This window comes from Aquarana catesbeiana, linkage group LG04 (assembly GCF_042186555.1).
Source record: "Aquarana catesbeiana isolate 2022-GZ linkage group LG04, ASM4218655v1, whole genome shotgun sequence".
NCBI lineage: Eukaryota > Metazoa > Chordata > Amphibia > Anura > Ranidae > Aquarana > Aquarana catesbeiana.
Window position 1 is genome coordinate 636,220,854 of NC_133327.1, and position 21,500 is coordinate 636,242,353.

At 44.9% G+C, this 21,500-nt stretch overlaps 1 protein-coding gene across 1 annotated transcript in view; it reads right to left on the bottom strand.

Moving 5' to 3' along the window:
• Positions 1-426: 426 nt before the first annotated feature.
• Positions 427-21,500, bottom strand: part of KCNK2 (potassium two pore domain channel subfamily K member 2) — a 209,381-nt gene continuing 188,307 nt past the window's right edge. The window contains exon 7 of the mRNA XM_073628383.1: positions 427-2,237. Within this exon, the coding sequence (XP_073484484.1) occupies positions 1,920-2,237 (318 nt within the window). The 3' untranslated portion in view covers positions 427-1,919. The remainder of the gene's footprint in view (positions 2,238-21,500) is intronic.

Below are 21,500 nucleotides of genomic sequence, written 5' to 3' on the forward strand. Positions count from 1 at the left end.
CAGAGCCCGAAATTATTCAATGAACAGAGCTGAAAGTCTCTACCTATGAGGAGAGGGGGGTGTGCCTTTCCTCCAATCAGCTGTCTTGGCTGTATGCCCAGGCTTCACTGCAGTGCTGAACAGGAAGAGAAAATCATCTAACATGATGTGCACTTTCTAAACAATATATAAAGCTGAAGACAGCAGATATACATGTAAAACTTATGTAGGGAGATTTGTTTAATCTCTGTGTATTATCTGAGGTTGTTTACTTCACTGGGTATATGTGAGGGTTTACATCCACTTTAAAGTGGAAGTTTTGCCAGGCTTTGAGCATTCAAATATTTACATATTAATATTTAGAAGCTGAACTGCATTTCGGGAAAATTTCTGCTTTATGTACCCCCCCCCCCCCCCCACATTTGGTACATAATTGTTTTTGGGGACCTCGTTTTAATAGGATATCCTAGGCAATCCAAGCAGAAGTTATGGCCTCCCTCTCTTTGCCCGCAGCCTTCTGGGACATGTTACAGATCTCAGAAGGCTGCGGGACCATTCACAAAGTGCATACATTTCGTGTTGCGTTGTGGTGCCATTCATTATTAATGGCACCCCAAATGTGACAAGCAAGACACGTGGTTTTGCACGTCAAAAAAAAAGAGTGGCAATAATGTCAGGTTCTAAAAGGTGGATGAGCTTCTTTGCCATATTTGTCACGTGTGGGGCAGCCCATTCAAATTAATAGGCTGTCCTACTGAAATGAAAGGGCCCTATGTATGAAGCACGGCATTATGGTAATGGGGCTCAGATCAGTTGTAAATTTAAGGATGAATTGCTTTACTGTGTCTGCAGCTAAAGAGATCACTGAAGTTCTAAAAAGATTTAGGAGTCCCCTCATCATGCAGATAAATTGAGCTGGACTTCTAGCGCTAGTTTGCGGAATTCCCCTACAATGCCACCTGCTCCTAAAGTTTAGTATTACACAACATGGTAACAGCCATAAAATACAGTTCTCTGTAGGCAATGTTTTATATACATGGTCTGCCGCCAGTCTGCTAACTGAAAACAGGGAATGGTGAGATTATGATTCCCATGTACTGCTGAATAAAGGAGTTATTTAAATATGTATTTTTTTGGGAAATATGTCTAAAGTATTACTCTTCAGCTTGCTTTTTTTTTAAACTCTTCCTATGTAATCACTGGGTGGATTTATCCTTTAAATTCCTGTGCCATCCTGTCCTTTCCTGTCTTGCATTGAGGCACTGCTGTAGTTATTCATCAAAGCAAAAAGAATAAGCCAATAAAATACATTCTCCAGTTTAAAGGGCACCCGTCTGGATGGCTATTACCTCTCACTGCCCAACTCCAAGAAGCAGTGCCGGTTCCAGACTTTGCATTACGGTGCGGTGGTGTGTTTTTCCCCAGATGCAGCACCACTTCCACTAATTGGGCAAATGTGCCCTCCAACTTCAGATAGGAGCCTTTGCTGTTGCAGGTAATTGCCATCCTGACAGATGCCCTTTAATTAAAAAAAAAAAGAAAAAAAATCAGCTGTGGAGGTTGTGTTTCTTTACGTTTTAAGGCACTGATATGAAGTTTCTTAGGTTAAAGGCTGTACAGTATCTTAATGATTTTTCCAGTTACAAAAATGTAGTCCGTAAAACAATCCATTCCTTCGCCAGGCTGATTTCGAACATTAACAGGTTTAAGAAAATTATGAAGATTATATTTCCGTAATGTTGCAGGTTTTTATGGCACATTAGAAAAAAAAAAATAGTCTGGGCATAGAAAGGCATTAGACGTTGTCGAACGTAGTAGCCATTATGAAATATGTGTTTAACAGTATATTCTGTCTACATTGATTCCGAGCTCATGCAGAAATGCTGGTAGTCTTATCTATGGCGAATGTAGAATTTGTAGGTGGAGTTGGTGCAGGGGTGCTACTTAAAGTTTTCAATCACGGCGATCTCCTCAGTAGCACAGTGTGGAGTCAAGCCATTCAGGTAGATACTGTCGTATTTAGTCATAGATGACAGGGTCTCTTTTTCACTGCTCAGGTGGTTCACGGACAAGGTTCTCTTGCACGGGGTCATCTCCTGGGTGGGGCTCATCCCTAGCTCCGCTGATAGTTTGCGTTTAACGGAGGTAGCCCGTTGGAATTTGTCATAGATCTCCACACTCAAGCGTCTTCGGGTCTCCTTGAACTCAGCTGTGACGTTGGCTGTCCATTCGGCAGCGTGCGCCCTGAATTCCCCAACCTGCAGGTACAAAAAATGTAGAACATGGGAAGGTCAGTCAATGTGCAATCAACAGAACGTCAATGTGCAATCAACAGAATATTATTTAGTGAAGCAAAGCATAGAGAACAATGATGATATGCAATGGAGTTGATTTACTAAAACCAGACAGTGCAAAATCTGGTGAAGCTGTGCATGGTAGCCAATCAGCTTCTAACTTCAGCTTGTTCAATTAACCACTTCAGCACCGGGAGATTTACCCCCTTCATGACCAGGCCATTTTGTGCGTACGGCTCTGTGGCTTACGCATGCATTTGCAAATGTGTGCAGACTAAACCCCTGCTTTAACGCATACTGTTAGACAGGTTTAATTGGTTGTCTGCGAGCTGGTCGGTAAGTTACATAGTTACATAGTAGGTGAGGTTGAAAAAAGACACAAGTCCATCAAGTCCAACCTATGTGTGTGATTATATGTCAGTATTGCATTGTATATCCCTGTATGTTGTGGTCATTCAGGTGCTTATCTAATAGTTTCTTGAAGCTATCAATGCTCCCCGCTGAGACCACCGCCTGTGGAAGGGAATTCCACATCCTTGCCACTCTTACAGTAAAGAACCCTCTACGTAGTTTAAGGTTAAACCTCTTTTCTTCTAATTTTAATGAGTGGCCACGAGTCTTGGTAAACTCTCTTCTGCGAAAAAGTTTTTTCCCTATTGTGGGGTCACCAGTCCGGTATTTGTAAATTGAAAGCATATCCCCTCTCAAGCGTCTCTTCTCCAGAGAGAATAAGTTCAGTGCTCGCAACCTTTCCTCATAACTAAGATCCTCCAGACCCTTTATTAGCTTTGTTGCCCTTCTTTGTACTCGCTCCATTTCCAGTACATCCTTCCTGAGGACTGGTGCCCAGAACTGGACCGCATACTCTAGGTGCGGCCGGACCAGAGTCTTGTAGAGCGGGAGAATTATCGTTTTATCTCTGGAGTTGATCCCCCTTTTAATGCATGCCAATATTCTGTTTGCTTTGTTAGCAGCAGCTTGGCATTGCCTGCCATTGCTAAGCCTATCATCTACTAGGACCCCCAGGTCCTTTTCCATCCTAGATTCCCCCAGAGGTTCTCCCCCCAGTGTATAGATTGCATTCATATTTTTTTTTCCAAATATATATTTTATTAGTTTTCAATAGAAAAGAGAGGGGCAGAGCCCACAACATACCAAAGTGGTATATAACAAAAGGGGGGTCGCAGCCTCCCGACATTGCATTATAGTAGTGCATGTAATACATCAAGGCATGTAGCATTATCATATCTTTAAATATATATGTATATGGGTATCTTTGTTTCTCTGAGTTAGAATCCTAGTATGATATGAGAGTATAAATACCCTAGTCAGGAGGCAGCCACAAAAAAAAAAAAAAAAAAAAAGGAGAGATAGGGGGGAAAAGAAGTAAGGAGAAGAGACGAGAGGGGGGGGGGGGTAAGACAAGGGGGGGGGGTATTAGGCGTTCAGATACGTGAATCTCTGTTTACGATGATTACTGTAGGTTGTCGATCGGTATGAAATGGTAGAGTTTTAGCTCCTAAGGAGAGATTTACCCTCTTCTGAATACTTGAATATATTCCAATGAGTCCATGTTTTCCGATAGGTTTCCTGTCTATCTTGAGCTGTCATTATCAAGTCTTCCATTTTATTTACGTCTTCTACTTTTCTCAACCACATTGCTGTGGTTGGTGGGGATTGCTGTTTCCACAACATGGGAATACAGGATTTGGCCGCATTTGTTAAGTGTCTCAGTAGAGATTTCTTATAGGTTTTGATTGGTATGGAAGAAATGTGGAGTAGAAAAAATGCTGGGTCATTTGGGATTTGGAAGTCAGTGAATTTTTGGGAAATGGTACGAACTGCAGTCCAGAAAGTTGTCAACATAGGACATGACCAAAACATGTGTAGAAGCGTTCCCTCTTCCTGGTGACAACGCCAGCAATACTTTGAAGTGTCAGGAAAAATGATATGTAATCGACTTGGTGTTAGGTACCACCTTGTCAGGATCTTATAATTCGTCTCTTGGACTTTAGTGCATATTGAGGACTTAAGGGAGAGGCTAATCATGTTTTGTTTCTGGACTGTCGTAAAAGTGCGTTGGAGGTCTGTTTCCCACTTCATAATGCATGGTAATCTGGGTGGCTGGGGTGGGGTGTTCAATAGGCTGTACATCTTGGATAGGGTCTGCGGCAATGGCTCTGTGTCTTTACAACATTCTTCAAATGTGGTCAAAGGCCTGGTGTAACTTTGAGGGTTTGGGAAGGTCTGGAGAAAGTGGTGAATTCGTGCTGCATCCCAAAACAGAAGTTTAAACGGACCTACTGGGTCCATTAGTTCTGATATGGAGGGCCATTTATTTTGTTGCACAAATTGTGACGCTAAAACACAATTGGATCTTCTCAAGGTCTGAAATTGCGAGGAGGAGAGTCCAGGAAAGAACTTGGGGTTACCTAGAATCGGGGTTAAAGGTGATGTTTTGGTAGTTAGAGAGGTGTGTATGGTAGCTTTAATGTACTGTCTTATGGTGTTTCCGTTGATAGGGTGGGATTTCAATTCTGCAGGGAGAGAGTCACTACACCATATCGCAGATCGTAGGGGTATAGTGGTTTGGTGTTGTTCTAATTGTGCCCACAACTTATAGTCCCTATGACGGCACCAATCAAGAACTCTACCTAGGTGAGTAACTTGGTAGTATTTCCTTACGTCTGGTAGCGCTAGGCCGCCACAATGTTTTGGTGTGCATAGTTGAGATCTTGGGATGCGAGGCTTTTTATGAGCCCAAACAAAATGGGTGAAAAGGGCTTGTACTTGTTTGAAATATATGGGAGGTATCTTAATCGGTAGGGCCTGGAAGAGGTATAAAAATTTTGGGAGTATACTCATTTTGAGTAAATTGCACCTCCCAAACCAGGAGTGTAACCCTTCATTCCAATTTTCTAGCAATTTCCTGGTCTTAGCTAGGAGGGGGGGGAAGTTGCTCTCATAGATGTGAGACAGATCTGGTGGTATTTTCGTGCCTAAATAAGTCAGGGCAGAAGACGTCCATTTGAATTTAAAATTTGATTGTAAATTTAGAAGAATATGGGCCTGTAGTGATATCCCCATTGCTTCCGATTTGGAAAAATTTATTCTAAGGTTTGATACTTTCCCGTATGTCTCGAATTCTGCGAGTAGATTCGGTAGGGACACTCCTGGGTTGGTTAGCGAAAAGAGCAGGTCGTCTGCATAGGCCGAGATCTTATGTTGCATGGGACCAATTGTTAACCCCTGAATGTCGGGGTTCAATCTAATTTTGGATAGAAAGGGTTCCAGGGAGAGAGCAAATAGGAGCGGGGAAAGTGGGCATCCCTGTCTCGTCCCATTTGTTATTGGGAAGGGGTCCGATAGGACTCCGTTGGCCTTTACTCGGGCTGTTGGGTTTGAATATATTCTGGCTATTCGGCTAAGCATCACCTCCCCCAGGCCAATGTGTCTGAGCACCGCAAACATAAATGGCCAGCTTACCCGGTCAAACGCTTTTTCAGCGTCCGTATTGAGAAAAATACATGGGATTTTCTGAGACTTAGCGACATGAAGTAGATTTAGCACCTTTGTAGTGCTATCTCTGGCCTCCCGAGATGGGATGAAGCCTACCTGGTCTAGGTGTATGATTTGCTGGAGGTGCTGCGCTAGCCGAACAGCCAGAATTTTAGTGAATATCTTTAAGTCAAGATTTAGTAATGATATGGGTCTGTAACTGCTACATGCTGCCGGGTCTTTTCCTTCCTTATGAATTACTGAAATATGAGCACCTAGTGTTTCTCTAGCAAATGCTCCGTCAACACCGACCCTGTTGAATAGTGTAACTAAACGAGGTCCTAGTATCGGGAGAAGAGTTTTATAATATTGTAGTGTATAACCGTCCGGGCCCGGGGCTTTACCTGGCTTCATTGTCCCTATAGCTTTTTGAATTTCTATCAAAGTTATAGGGGTGTCTAAATCTTCCTTAATTTCCTGGGTAAGGGATGGCATTTGAGATGATGTGATGTAGTTCTCTATCTCAGGCAAGGGGGAAACTACTTGTGGCAGGTTGTATAGATTGGAGTAAAAATGGTTAAACTCTTTTGTGATTAGTGCTGGTAGGACTTCTTTTTTCCCTCTCGTCGTGACGATATGTGGGATGTATGTAGATGATTTGTGGTCTCTAACCATCTTTGCTAAAAGTTTCCCACACTTATCTCCTGACTCATATGTCTGTTTGCGACAAAACTGTAAGGCCGCTTTAGCTCTATAAAGTAAGAGATCAGTGATTTGTCGTCTGAGAACTGTCAGTGCAGTTTCCGAGGACTGCGTGGGGGCATGTTTGTGTCTGGCTTCAGAAATATTGAGATCCTCTAGAAGTTGGGATAGTTGTTTATTTCTTTCTCGCTTAATTCTTGCACCATGTGTGATGAGGATTCCTCTGATAACTACTTTGTGGGCTTCCCACAAAATCCCAGGGTCACAGTCTGGTTGGTCGTTTTCCTGGAAGTATAAATTTAGCGCTCTGGTCACGTCTGTCAGCACTTCTGGGTCTTGCAAGAGACTTTCATTAAGACGCCAGAAACGGTGTCTGGGAGAAGAAATGTCCGACAAAGTGTAGGTCAGGAAGATAGGCGCATGGTCAGACCACGTTCTATTGTCTATGGAGGTCTGTTCTACTGCATGTAGCTGACTGTGTGGGATCAAGAAATAATCTATTCTGGTATATACCTGGTGCAAGTGTGAATAAAATGTGTAGTCGCGTTCTCCCGAGTGCTGTAAGCGCCAGATATCGATTAATTGTGATTTGTGTAACGTTTTTGCTATTTTTTTGAGTTGATTTGGTTGGATCGAAGATTTACCAGTCGAGGTGTCTACAGATGGGATCAATGGGGTGTTAAAGTCTCCTCCCATAATTAGCTGTCCTTCCTTAAAGTCGTCCAGTTTCTCCAAAGTGTCTCAGATAAATTTGGCCTGCTGCTCATTAGGGGCATATAGTGCTGCTAGCGTTACTTTTACAGTACCTATGAGGCCTTTAAGGAAAACATATCTTCCTGATGGGTCTATTATAGAGCTCAGAAGGTGCCATGGGGTTTTACTGGATATTAATATGGACACTCCTTTGGATTTGGCAGTCAGGTTTGTAGAGTGATAAGTCATCGGGAATAGTTTACATTGTAAATACGGTAATTTGTTCGTTTTAAAGTGCGTCTCCTGAATAAAGGCTATGTCTGTGCGAGTCCGCTTCAGGTCATCTATCAGTATGCATCTCTTCTCAGGCGTATTAAGCCCCTTTGCATTGAGAGACATCACTTTGATATTATTGAACGCCATGTTGTTACGGGACAGGAAGGGAGGGAAGGGTAGGTTCGGGTATGAGGGGAAAAAAAAAAAAAAAAAGGGGGGGGGGGGAGGAAGTAGAGAAAGAGAAGTAAGTAAAGGAAGAAGATACTTAGTAGAGGGATACGAGGTAGAGGCAAGGCCTAATGTCTCGCCCAACTCGACTCCCTTTTATGTTTCTGGTATTGTCCTTTGCATAAGACTCCCAGGGGGCAGAGTTGTGCCCTCTAAGAGGATATGCTGACCTAATTGGGAGAGGGATAGGACACGGCTCAAAAGGTGAGTCTCCCATCCTCTCTCCCGTCCCAGCACATCTGGAATGCGTAGAAAGAATATTTTGTATAACTTTATAAGTAAAATAATAAACCAACAATAACATAACTTGAATGGGTATGTAATTGCGAACCTCATGTGCTAGTTTGAGCACCACCCCCTACTTCTCTAACTGAGTGTACATTCTGCTATTCTCAAGAGCATTCTGAGAAGTGGACCCTTTACTGTGGTGTCAGGTCATGTTTAGCGAAGTAGCACATCTCCAAAACTCGGCATCTCAGCAAGTGTGGTATGATAAAACTGAAAACCCAACAGCTTAACAGATATATTTAAACCGAACATAACAATACCGTGCACCCCACTTCAAAAATGATGGCATGTCTTTCAAACCTAGTTAGTATGTCTTCAGATCAGTCTCGCCGGGCACCACCAGACAGTGGTGACAGATTCGTCAGGTAATGTATCTGGGCAAGGCTCTATGTTATGTGGCTTCAGCTGATTTCCACGAAAGGAGAAGGTATAAAACACTCCACACTTGACGTCTCCACTATCCCTTCTCCTGTTTCTGTAGTGTGTCCTCTGATAAAGGTTTCCAGGGTAGTATCTGGAGTAGCCGTGAATTATCTGTTAAAGTGGATGGATAGAAACCCCTGAGGTTTCCATTCTAGAGAGTACCTGTGGTTGAGAGAGATTTCCTGAGTATATACCGTCTCTTTCTCCAGTTTACATCTCAAATTATATTGACCGCTTTAAGTGCATCATGCGGGTTAATCATGAGTGGTCACTGCACTGATAAGGGCGGAAGTCTTGCTAATTGGTGCAAAGAGTGACCTCTTTCTTTATGCAGTAGAGTTCAGGAAATCCCTATTCCGTCCGACAATACAGAGGGGCAAGTGATGTCGGGTGAACGGCATTAGTAGTCTAAACAAAAACAAGGCAAATATCACCACTTTGGGCATTATTCAACCTGAACCAAATTCGTCTTAAGGGATGCATACTTCAAGACTCACGTGCATCTTCTTGTGATGGTGCTCTGGGTCGGCGACGATTCCTCTGTTGTCTGGGCGGCAGGTTCCCCTCTAGTCTCGGTGTATTCATGCGTCCTGGTGGTCGCTGCAGGGGGGCGAGCCAGTTGGGCAAATCAATAGGATCCGTGTCAAGGAAGGAGAACAGGGCTGGCAAAGCATCTGGTTTACGTAATGTAAAGAATCTCTGTTCCTTCCTGAATGTAACCGAAAGGGGATATCCCCAGCGATAAGTGGCTCCTCTGTGCCGGGCTAGATCCAGTAAAGGTTTCATGATCGCTCGTCTCTGCAAGGTAGCGCGGGAGAGGTCAGGAAATATTTTAATAGTCACACCATCTAGTTCTGGGTCTTCTGCTTCCCAGGCTTTGCGTAGAATTTGTTCCTTGTGTGTATAATGGTGTAATCTACAGATTACATCGCGCGGTCTCAAAGGATCAGTTGGTTTAGGGCCCAATGTTCGGTGAATCCTATCGATTTCCACTCGGTCTGGAAGATCTACGCCGGGTATGTTGCGGAAAATGGCAACCGCTGTATCCGCCAGGTCCTCGGGACCAGTAGCCTCCAGGAGTCCCCGAATCCGCAGGTTATTTCTGCGGCTTCGGTCCTCCATCTCTTCCATGTGGAGCTGTTGGTCTTGCAGGGTTTCCGCCTGAGTGTCCTGGACCCCTTCTACAGCTGCCACTCTCCGCTCTAGGGCTGCTAGGGAGGACTCTCCCGTCTCAACCCTGGTGGTGAGTGCTTGGACCTCCGCCTTCATCACGCTCATTTCTTTGCGGTGAGCGGTTTCCACTGTCTCAATGAGGGCCGCTATGTCTGCTTTAGTGGGGAGTGCTTGCAGGAGCGAGCGCAGCTCCGCCGCCATTCCGAGAGATCGTGAGGGGGGTTGTGACGGCTCACCATAATTGGAGCGAAGATCCGCAGGGAAGCCTGTATAGGTGCCAGTCCACAGCGCCTCCATGTCAGTCGATGGGGAGTCTTGTGGAGTCTGTCTCTCAGTATGCTCACCATGCACTGACGCCATTTTAATTTCCGGGGAACCGAGCAAGGAGAGACGAAAAAGTCGTTCAATTTCGCCCGATGTCGGAGGTTGAGGAGTAGACTTAGGTGGTTTGTTGGTTTTCTTTGCTGTCTTCTTTCTGGAGGAGTACATATTATGAATAATGGACTGAAATAGCTGGGATAGGGGAGAGACGGACGGGAGCTCAGCTAAAACACGTCTCTAGTCAGCCATGTCCAGGCCACGCCCCCGAGGTTGCAATTTTAATACTTGTCGCAGGATAAAGATAGTCTGTCCATCCTTGGGGGTCACGGTCCAGCTGGCCAGAGTGATCCAGCCTCCGGGTGTGGCTGAACGGTCGCAGAGGAGTCAGTATGGTGAGCTCCGGGTGTAGCAAGATGGCCGCCATGCACTGAGCCAGAGCTGCTATGCATTCATATTTTTGCCACGCAAATGCATTATTTTACATTTTTCTACATTGAACCTCATTTGCCATGTAGTCGCCCACCCCATTAATTTGTTCAGGTCTTTTTGCAAGGTTCCCACGTCCTGCGGAGAAGTTATTGCCCTGTTTAGCTTAGTATTGTCTGCAAATACAGAGATTGAACTGTTTATCTCATCCTCCAGATCGTTTATGAACAAATTAAATAGGATTGGTCCCAGCACAGAACCCTGGGGAACCCCACTACCCACCCCTGACCATTCTGAGTACTCCCCATTTATCACCACCCTCTGAACTCGCCCTTGTAGCCAGTTTTCAATCCATGTACTCACCCTATGGTCCATGCCAACGGACCTTATTTTGTACAGTAAACATTTATGGGGAACTGTGTCAAATGCTTTTGCAAAATCCAGATACACCACGTCTACAGGCCTTCCTTTATCTAGATGGCAACTCACCTCCTCATAGAAGGTTAATAGATTGGTTTGGCAAGAACGATTCTTCATGAATCCATGCTGATTACTGCTAATGATATCGTTCGTATTACTAAAATCCTGTCATCCCCTCTAAGAGTTTACATACTATCGATGTTAGGCTAACTGGTCTGTAATTCCCAGGGATGTATTTTGGGCCCTTTTTAAATATAGGTGCTACATTGGCTTTTCTCCAATCAGCTGGTACCATTCCAGTCAGTAGACTATCTGTAAAAATTAGGAACAACGGTCTGGCAATCACTTGACTGAGTTCCCTAAGTACCCTCGGATGCAAGCCATCTGGTCCCGGTGATTTATTAATGTTAAGTTTCTCAAGTCTAATTTTAATTCCGTCCTCTGTTAACCATGGAGGTGCTTCCTGTGTTGTGTCATGAGGATAAACACTGCAGTTTTGGTTACTGAAGCCCCCCGATTCACTCGTGAAGACTGAGGAGAAGAATAAATTCAATACCTTCGCCATCTCCCCATCCTTTGTAACCAGATGTCCTTCCTCATTCTTTATGGGGCCAATATAGTCTGTCCTCCCTTTTTTACTGTTTACATACTTAAAGAATTTCTTGGGATTTTTTTTGCTCTCCTCCGCTATGTGTCTTTCATGATCTATCTTAGCTGTCCTAATTGCACCTTTACATTTCCTGTTGCGTTCTTTATAAAGTCTAAATGCTGAGGATGATCCCTCAACCTTGTATTTTTTGAAGGCCTTCTCCTTTGCTTTTATATGCATTTTTACATTGGAGTTAAGCCATCCAGGACTTTTGTTCGCTCTTTTAAATTTATTACCCAATGGGATACATTGGCTAATGCCCTTATTTAATATGCTCTTAAAGCAAACCCATCTCTCCTCCGTATTCTTTGTTCCTAATATTTTATCCCAGTTTATGCCTTTTAGCAAGGTTTGTAGTTTAGGGAAGTTGGCTCTTTTGAAATTCAGTGTCTTTGTATTCCCTTTATGTTTCCTATTTGTGTGATTTATACTGAAACGAATTGACCTGTGATCGCTGTTACCTAAATTGCCCTGCATTTCCACATCCGTGATCAGGTCTGTATTGTTGGTAATCAGTAGATCCAGTAATGTTTTATTTCTAGTTGGTGCATCTACCATCTGACCCATAAAATTGTCCTGCAAGACATTAAGGAACTGGCGAGCCTTAAATGAATGCGCGGTTCCCTCCGCCCAGTCTATGTCTGGATAATTAAAATCCCCCATTATGATAACCTCCCTCAGGTTAGGGGGCCTATAGCATACTCCCAGTATTATTTTCCCCTTAGCTTTATCCCTTTGGAGCTCTACCCATAAGGATTCCACCTCCTCTCTAGCTCCCTCAGTGATGTCATCTCTCACATTCACTTGTACATTTTTCTTGATATATAGGCATACCCCTCCCCCTTTTTTACCCTCTCTATCCTTGCGGCATAGGGTATACCCTTGAAAGTTTGCTAGCCAATCATGAGAGCTGTTGAACCAGGTCTCTGAAATTCCCACAAAATCCAAATCCTCCTCGTACAACAGTATCTCTAGTTCACCCATCTTGTCCGCCATGCTCCTGGCATTGGTGAACATGCCACATAGTTTAGACCGGTCGCATATTGTCTTCGTATTGGGTGTTTCGAGATTGCAACTAGGACTTGCTACTATACTCACCTTGTGTTTTTGTGCTTTGGTTAACCTACCACTAATGCCCCCAATACTACCCTCTGGAATATCTTCCACGCTGGCTATCTCTGCCTCTGGACCCTCCCCCCCATCGCCTAGTTTAAAAACCCCTCTAACTTTTTGGCCATCTTCCTTCCCAGCAGATCTGCACCCTCCTCATTTAGGTGCAGTCCGTCCCTTCTATAGTACCGGTTACCGACTGAGAAGTCGGCCCAGTCCTCCAGGAACCCAAACCCCTCCTTACTACACCAGCTCTTCAGCCACTTGTTTACTTCCCTAATCTCCCTCTTCCTTTCTGGTGTGGCTCGATGTACCGGTAGTATTCCTGAGAATACTACCTTGGAGGTCCTTTTCCTCAATTTAGCTCCTAAGTCCCTAAAATCGTTCTTTAGGACACTCCATCTGCCTCTGACTTTGTCATTGGTGCCAACGTGCACCATGACAGCCGGGTCTTCCCCAGCCCCTCCCAGTAATCTGTCCACAAGATCCGTGATGTGCCGAACCCGAGCGCCCGGTAGACAACATACTGTTCGGCGCTTCAGGTCTTGGTTACAGATTGCCCTCTCTGTCCTTCTAAGAATTGAGTCCCCTACCACCAGAATCTGTCTTTCCTTTCCCTTTGCTGCCCCCCCACTCTCACTGGGGGAGTTCTTCCCCCGGCAGCTAGGAGAGTCCCTCAGCTCCAGCAGTGCTGGTCCCTGACTGGTTTCACCAATGTCACTCAAAGTAGCGTACCAAGTAAGCTTGGTATTTTCCTTTGGATTCATCCTTGGCCCTGTTTATACCTTATGTAGCCTTCCAATGCTGCTTACTGCGATGGCCAGCTATAGATGGGGACAGTGGCGTCTTTTTTGTATAACTGAATAGAGTAAACTGGAATCTTATTGGATGTTAGTAGCTGACAGACCCACGGCACAGTTATGGGGGCCAACTTTGCCCCCAGCTATGCCAATCTCACCATGGTCCTGTGGGAGCAAAGATACATCTGGACTAACAATAATCATGGTGCATAATATTCTATGGCTGTTACATAGACGATATTGTGATAATATGGGATTGCAACCCAGCATCCATAGACCCCTTTGTATCATACTGTAATGAAAACAATATGGGCCTATCCTTCACATCCGTACAAGACTCAGACAAACTGGCTTATTTAGATTTGGAATTATGTCACAAAGGCAATACCATCTATGCCCAGAAGTACTGCATGTCTACTCCGGGCAACTCTTACTTACACGATCACAGTTGTAACTATCCAAAATGGAAAGACAACATCCCCAAGAGTCAGTCCAACACTTGAGGCACAATTGCGCCCGTAAATCCGACTACAAAAACACGGCCACCTGATGAAACTGAAATTTAAGGAAAAGGGCTAACCCAACCCACTTGTTAAAGAAGCCTATAAGCTCTAACTCATGGGCATCCCCCCTGAAAAGCTCTCTGTCTCAGTCTAAATCCTCCACACAACCAATGAGATTCATCACTTAATTCCACTCTCAATTCAGGAATATGGAACGCATCATGCAGAAACATTGGTCCATATTGACCCTCACCTTCAGGACTCTATCACCACCAAACCCAAAATCTCATATAGACAAGCACGTAACATAAAAAAACAGATTGCCCCCAGCAAATACAAGTCTACGTCCACCAGGATTAACTAAAATTCTTCAACATCAGAGACATGTTCCAATGCCGGAAACGACATTGCCTGACTTGTAAACATGTCCAACATGGTAAAAAAGAATTTACCACCAAAGGGAAAATGAATTGTTCTTTTATATTTCATATATACACACCCACACACATATGTTATAGTTTGCGATACTATCCATTTATTATTTGTTTTATTTTATATAGGACCCTTAGACCCCTTTCACACTGAGGCGCTTTGCAGACGCTATAGCGAACCTGAAAGTTCCAGGTGAGTGGTCAGTCAGGAGGAAGTAGAGAGGAGACGTTTCTGGAAGTGGCATTAGAGGAGGCGGCACATTGAGGAAACGGATCTCCTGGCTGTAGTGAATGAATATCCTTACTTCCCATCATCATCTGTAAAGATTCCAGGGTGAGTCATCAGCCATCTGACTATAAAGCTTGCAAGTTGGTAAGCACACTCTACAGCTATGGTGGTCGGGCTATCACTTTGGTTTTATGTGCACATCAGGGTGTTTGCTGCAACTCAAGTGTCTACATTTGTAACTTAGACATACTACACTATGGCCAGTTCTCTTGTTCTTTCTCTCTTTTTTGGTATATGTACTGAGGGAACGGTGATCTGAGCCTGGAGAGAGCGGAAGTATTCATTACATCTAAAAGGCCCTGGCTGGGTTTTAAGCATCTACCTATACTGCTTGCTGTTTGGTAAGCGCAATTTACAGCCACGGTGGTCGGGCACCTTACCCTACTTTTTATGTACACATCATGGTGTTTGGAAGACCCTTTGTGCTTCTGTTGGATGCCCATAGATAAAGTCTTTTTGGATATTTATTCCCTTTTTAGCGCAATTTCTGTATTTTATATTGGACTTTTTGTGTCGCACTGTATGCTGCTGCTTTTTTGATGCAAAGATATTTTCTCTAGCGCATATTTTTTTCTATATTTACTGTTTTTAATCTGCTCTGGTCCAGTCATGTAATCCCTAAACTCCAGCTCTGCTCTGTCAGTGAGCCGCTGCTGCAAGGGAGAGGAGGGAGCACAGGAGCGCAGGCCATGGGAGCCTATAGGTGACGTCATGGCCCTGGGAATTCACAGCCATTGTGGAGCAGCAGGATCATGTGACCAGAATGAAGTGGACATTTTTAAGAATAGTTATAGTTAGGCTTTTCTTCCACTTTTTTTTTTTTTTTTTATGAAGAAACAAGTTTATTCAGAAGAAAATACATGTAAAAGCATACAGGCATAATGTACTCTTTACATATCACTTAAGTAGTTATGTGGAATTTACATGCATGCACATTCTTTTATAAAATGAACTAAAGTAAACTAAGAACGAAAACTAAAACTCTGGCACAATTGTAATGGCAATCAGAACACACTGGTGAGACACAATAATTCCCCGACCTCCCTTCCCGTGGAATATTATCATAATTGTGCAGACCCCGGGGCAGTTCCCAGCACCAAATCTCTTGTTATACATATATCTATACCTTACATGCATTGGTATTGTTGAGCCATTTATCCCAGACCCTATTGTACTTAGCCGGACATCCCCTGTGTTTATATATAATCTTTTTGTAGGGTAGGGACAGGTTCACCATTCTAAGCCAGTCCTGGAAAGTAGGAGGGGAGGCCCTCATGCAGTGTTTTGCCACCAGTTTTCTGGCGCAAAAAAGTGTTTCATATAGAAGAGTAGCAGTAAATTTGTCTATGGTAACATCTGGAAGCAGCCCCAGTACACATAACTTTGGTTCCACCTGTACAGGGGATCCCATGTCATCATGCAAAAATGTAATAACTTGAATCCAGTAAGATTGGATAGCCGGACAAGACCATATTAAGTGGAAAAAAGAGCTTGATAAGCTTGTGCATCTTGGACATTGAGTGTCATGGTTTTGGGAGAAATTGGCTATTCTAGCTGGTGTGAGGTAAGATTTGTGGATTATGTATAACTGCGTCATACGCTCCGGAAGCCTAGGGGAGGCCTTTTTAACGTTTTCAAGGACCTCGTCCCAATCATCATCTTCCACTGGGCCTATATCCTCTTCCCATCTGAGTTTCGCTGTGTCCATTATGCCCGCAACTGACCGTGCCCGAAGGGCTGAGTACAAAGTTGATATCAGTTTAGTTGATTCTACCCCCGTTATGACATCCACCAGGGACAACACTTGTGGATTTGGATATCCCTTTGCAAATTGCGTTTGTAGGGCATGTTTGAGTTGTCTGTAATTAAATGCCATGCGTGAAGGTAATTGAAACTCAGCACTTAAAGAGTTGAAGTCTCTCACTCCCGATGGGGTAATTACCTGGTGCAGAAAAATTATTCCCTTTGTAGCCCATCCAGCAGCCCCGGGGACCGAAAGCAGTTCCCTCAATTGCTGGTTGTGCCACAGAGGAGTGTGAGAGTGAAAAAAATCCGCGCCAATTAATTTTAGTGCTATCTACCAGACCCGTTGATGCTGTTTCAGTAGTTGTCCACGGCCCATTGCTCCCCTTCCACCTGTTCTACACCTGAACAAAACCTGTAAGGGGGTGTAGGTATCCTTATTGGGTTTATTACAAACCAGAGCCTGGTACCTATCGCTATCTGCATTATGAATGTAGTAAAAGTGAGACAGTTGTGCGGCTATATAGTATGAGTGAAAGTCGGGTAGGGCTGTTCCTCCTGATGAGGTAGGGTTTTTAAGCGTGTTCCAAGCCAATTTATGCCTACATGAGCCCCAAACAAATGAATTGATAAGTTTGTCGATTGTTTTGAATACTTTGAGGGGGATGAGTACTGGTGAGTTCCAGAATACGTACAAAAATTTTGGCATTATGATCATTTTAATAAGGTTGATCCTACCCATGATCCCCAATGGGAGGCGTGCCCATACCTGTATGCGTGATTTAAGGTATACAAAGAGCGGTTCTATATTATTATCTAAAAATTCCGTGGGGTCCCTAGTTATTTGTATTCCCAGATATTGAATACATGCCACCCTCTGTAGGGGGAGATTTGCTGATAGACTAGTGGGCGGTGATATATCTAGAGGCAGAATTTGTGACTTTGACCAATTCATTCGCAGCCCTGAGTGTTTTCCAAAATTTTCAATTGTATGGAGAGCAGTCTGTAGTGATGGCCCTGAATCCTCCAGATACAGGAGCATGCCGTCAGCGTACAAACTCACCTTTTCCACTAAATTTCCCATTCTAAGGCCCTGTATCTCCGGATTGTTCCTAAGGGAAATGGCGAGTGGCTCCACTGCCAAAGCATACAGGAGCGGGGAAAGTGGGCAACCCTGTCTAGTCCCTCGTTCGAGGGGAAATGGATCCGATGTTCTCCCATTCACCGACACACTGGCTTCAGGTAGATAATAGAGTAGCTTAACCCACTTTATAAAATTGGGTCCAAATCCAAACCCCCTCAAACACTCCCAAAGGTATCCCCACTCCACGGAGTCGAGCGCCTTGGCGGCGTCTAGTGCCACCACTGCCCTATTGCCAATCTTCTCATGCTCTGCCGAAGTGTTCATATATAGACGACGTAGATTCATAGCCGTGTTTTTCCCCGGCATGAATCCCTTCTGATCCGGGTGTATTAGGGATAGAATGATTTGGTTCAAGCGAATAGCCAAAATCTTTGCCAGGATTTTAATATTGGCCTGGAGTAATGAGATTGGGCGATAAGACTCGGGGTATAGGGGGTCCTTACCAGGTTTGGGGAGCACTATAATCACCGCTTGTCTAAGTGAGTGGGGAAGGGACTCAGATTCGAAGATGTGTTCATATAGTCTCAGTAGCTCAGGTACCAGAGTCTCCGAATAAGCTGCATAGAAGTCTAGTGGCAAGCCATCCATCCCGGGAGCCTTAGCAGGCGCCAGGGATGCCACAGCCGCCGTAATCTCGTCCACTGTAAGCGGGGCCTCAAGGGCCTCCAACTGTGATTCCGAGATCTGGGGAAAGGGAACATCTTGCAAAAATATCCTAGTTTCCCGTGAGGTGATCTGCACTTTGGATGAGTACAGATCTGCATAGTACGCCCTAAAAGTATCCGCCACCGATTTGGGATCAGTCAAAAGTACATCACCCGTGACCTTTAGGGAGACAACCACAGGAGGCCTAGTGTCCTGTTTAGCCAAATACGCCAACAGTTTACCCGCCCATTCACCTTGCTCAAATACTCTTTGTTTTGAGAAAAATAATTTTTGTTTAGCCCTTTCAAAGTGCAATTGGTCTAATATTCGGGTATGGAATTTGAGTGCTGAAGCTTTGTCTGTTGTAGGGTCTGTATTAAATTCGTTTGTAATCTCGTCTAGTTTCCTAGAGGTCCTTGAGGTGGTTTTTATTCTATTTATGCGTGTTGTCAGTAGGGTTCTAACGTGTAGTTTGAATGACTCCCATACCATTCCCACGTGAGCAGTGTGTCTGTTGGTGTTAAAGAAATGTTGCCACTCACCAGGTATGTCTTCCTGATCCCCCAGAGCCGATAGCCAGAAGGGATGGAGACGCCACAACCTAGGCCCCGTCGGCGGGGATAGTGTAAGAGAGGCCCAACATGGAGCATGATCGGACAGGGACCTAGTATGATAACCTGAATCTGTTAGCAAAGGGAGCAGGACATTTGAGGTGAGTATCATATCTATGCGTGACATGGAGGAATGTGATGCAGAGAAGCAAGAAAATGCTCTGACTCCTGGATGCTGATGTCTCCACGTGTCTGTAAGAGAGAATTCTGCTAGTGTGCGTCCAAGTCTGGTAGTGTTGGTGGGCCGATCGTCCCTGTTCACCTGTAACCTGTCTGTGGATGAATCTAATACCATATTAAAATCCCCAAGCCAAATGGCTGGTAGTAAGGGGTGTTTTGTCATATAAAGAAGGCCCTCATTAATCAAAGTGGAGGTGTATGGTGGAGGTATATAGAACGCCAATATAAGATATTGAGTACCTGATATGGTGCAGTGCAGGAAAATCTGCCCTGGGGGTCAGTCACTACTGATATACAGCTAAATGGGGCGGTCTTAGCTATTAGGCTAGAAACCCCCCTCGAGTATGGGGTGTGGGTGGCATGATAGGACCAACCAATCCACGGGCGTTTTAAGGAGTTCTGAAGTTGTCCAGTGACATGCGTCTCAGTCAAAACAATAATGGTAGTGCAATATGATTTAAGGCAACCAAAAATCGCAGATCGTTTAATTTTATCTCTAATCCCTCTAACGTTCCAAGTTAGGAACTTTATGCTAGTCATGCTTAGTTTGTTTAAAATTATTGGGACGCATGTCACTGAGGTGTGTCCGAGACGCAGACACCCAGTACCCCCACCATCCAGAGGTCCCCCAGCCATGCAGTCGCAAAATGTACCTTGTGAAATTTCCATCAGTACTTTCTAATGTGCCAGACATTAATAACCATTTAAACAACAAATAACATTTCCCCTCCCCCCTCCCTGCCCTTCACCTCCCAAACTTGGTTGGGGCATGTATCCCAAAACCTGTGCGATTATGCAAGAGTAGCTGTCTACTCACATAGAGAAATATAGCTCGCACTATCATAACCTTCATCCACTGGGGGCACATTACCGCTGGAAACAGCAGAGCACGCACCGCCAGTGGAGGCGAACAAACGCTGGTGTACATTTAGCAATGCAAGTAGCAGACGGCATTGCTCAACAGTGGTCGGTACCTAAATACTCCCAACCGGCCACTCCGCCGTGATATATAGTAATCGTGCATGACATATCTAAAAGCTGGTAGCTAAGAGAAAAAAGAAAAATTAACATTTCAAAGTGATATATGATCTCTCCTCCCATCCTTCAAAAAAATTAAAAGTAAAAATAAAAAAAGGGGGGGGGGGGCACTTCTGACAAGGATGTGAGCATATGAAAGTATAGTCTGCCAACAGAGTCCATGTATAGAAAAAAGAAAAAAAAAAAAGGGGGGAAAAAACAAAAGGGAAAAGTTTTGCTTGTGCACAGCACAGATTCACAAAGTTGGAGTGATCTAAGGCAGATCCTTTTGGTTGTGCCAGCCCTGAGTTCCACAGATGTGTGGGGTAGAAACATCCCACACACTTGCTAACCTCATGTAAAGCATAATAGCCCTTCGCAGGTACAGTATGGAAGTCACTGTTCGTAAGGAAAGAAAGGTAAATGAGGCAACTTACAGTCACCAAAGCTGCAGGCCTAAAAGTCTAGCTGGGGGGACGATTCCTCTCCGCTTCACGCTGGTCCAGCCAAGCCGCTGCCTGGGTCGGGTCTTCAAAGAAATGTGCACGGTCCTCTCCCACCACCCGAAGGCGGGCCGGAAATAACATTGCATACTTTAGGTTGTGAACCCTTAGGCGCCGTTTAACCTCTCCAAAGCGAGCCCGCTGTTTTTGAACCTCTGCAGAGAAATCTGGGAAGGCCATCACGTGTCCCGATTGGAACGGTATGTTCCCCTTGGTTCTAGCCAGGCGGAGAATGGCATCCCGGTCCCTAAAATTCAGTAGCTTCGCTATGAATGTGCGCGGTGGTGCTCCTTCAGGGGGGCGGCGGGCAGGCATTCGATGGGCACGTTCCACGGCGAATGTAGTAGAGAAGACCTCTCTACCATACGCAGTGATGAGAAGCTTTTCCGGAAAGGTGGCTGGGTCAGGGCCCTCCGAGCCCTCCGTCAGACCAATAAACCGTATGTTAGATCTGCGGGCCCGATTCTCAAGCTCGTCGTGTTTCTGTGCGAGTTGTTGGAGTTGACGCTGCAGCTCCTCCTGGCAATGTTGTAGGGGGTGTATTATGTCCTCCGCGCGGCTTATCCTGGTCTCCGTTTCTGTGACCCGTTCCCAGATCTTGGTCATGTCCTGGCGGATCAGCGAAATGTCCACCTTCTCTTCCTCTATCTTAGAGGTTAATGTGGCTTGGCATAGCGATATCGCCTCCAGGACTTTAGTGGTGTCAGCCGCCTCGTGTTCAGCCTGCTGAGCAGCATGAGCAGTTGCGGAGGCGCCATCTTGTCCCTCCAGGTCCCGGTCTACTCGGCGGTATCTGTCTAGGGAGAGGATGCCGCATTGTTTCTCTTCGGTGGAGACATGTTGGTCCAGGAGCGGCTGTAGTAGCTGCCCCAGGTGTGAGTCGGATTGCCGGTAAGAAATGTGCAGGATATCGTTAAAAGGATGGATCACTAGCGGAGCTCTGCTTAGATGCGTCCGCTCACATTGCCGTCCAGGCCATGCCTCGCTTCTCTTCCACTTTAAGTTTTTATTGCTGTCTCCCCACTTCCTGTCAAGGTGACCACACGGGGAACTCTCCCTATCAGGGACAAACAATAAAAACCTAATGGAATTCCTACTCCTTTCCCACGCTGTCAGACTTTAAAATGTCAAGAAAAAAAAACCTAACTACAAAC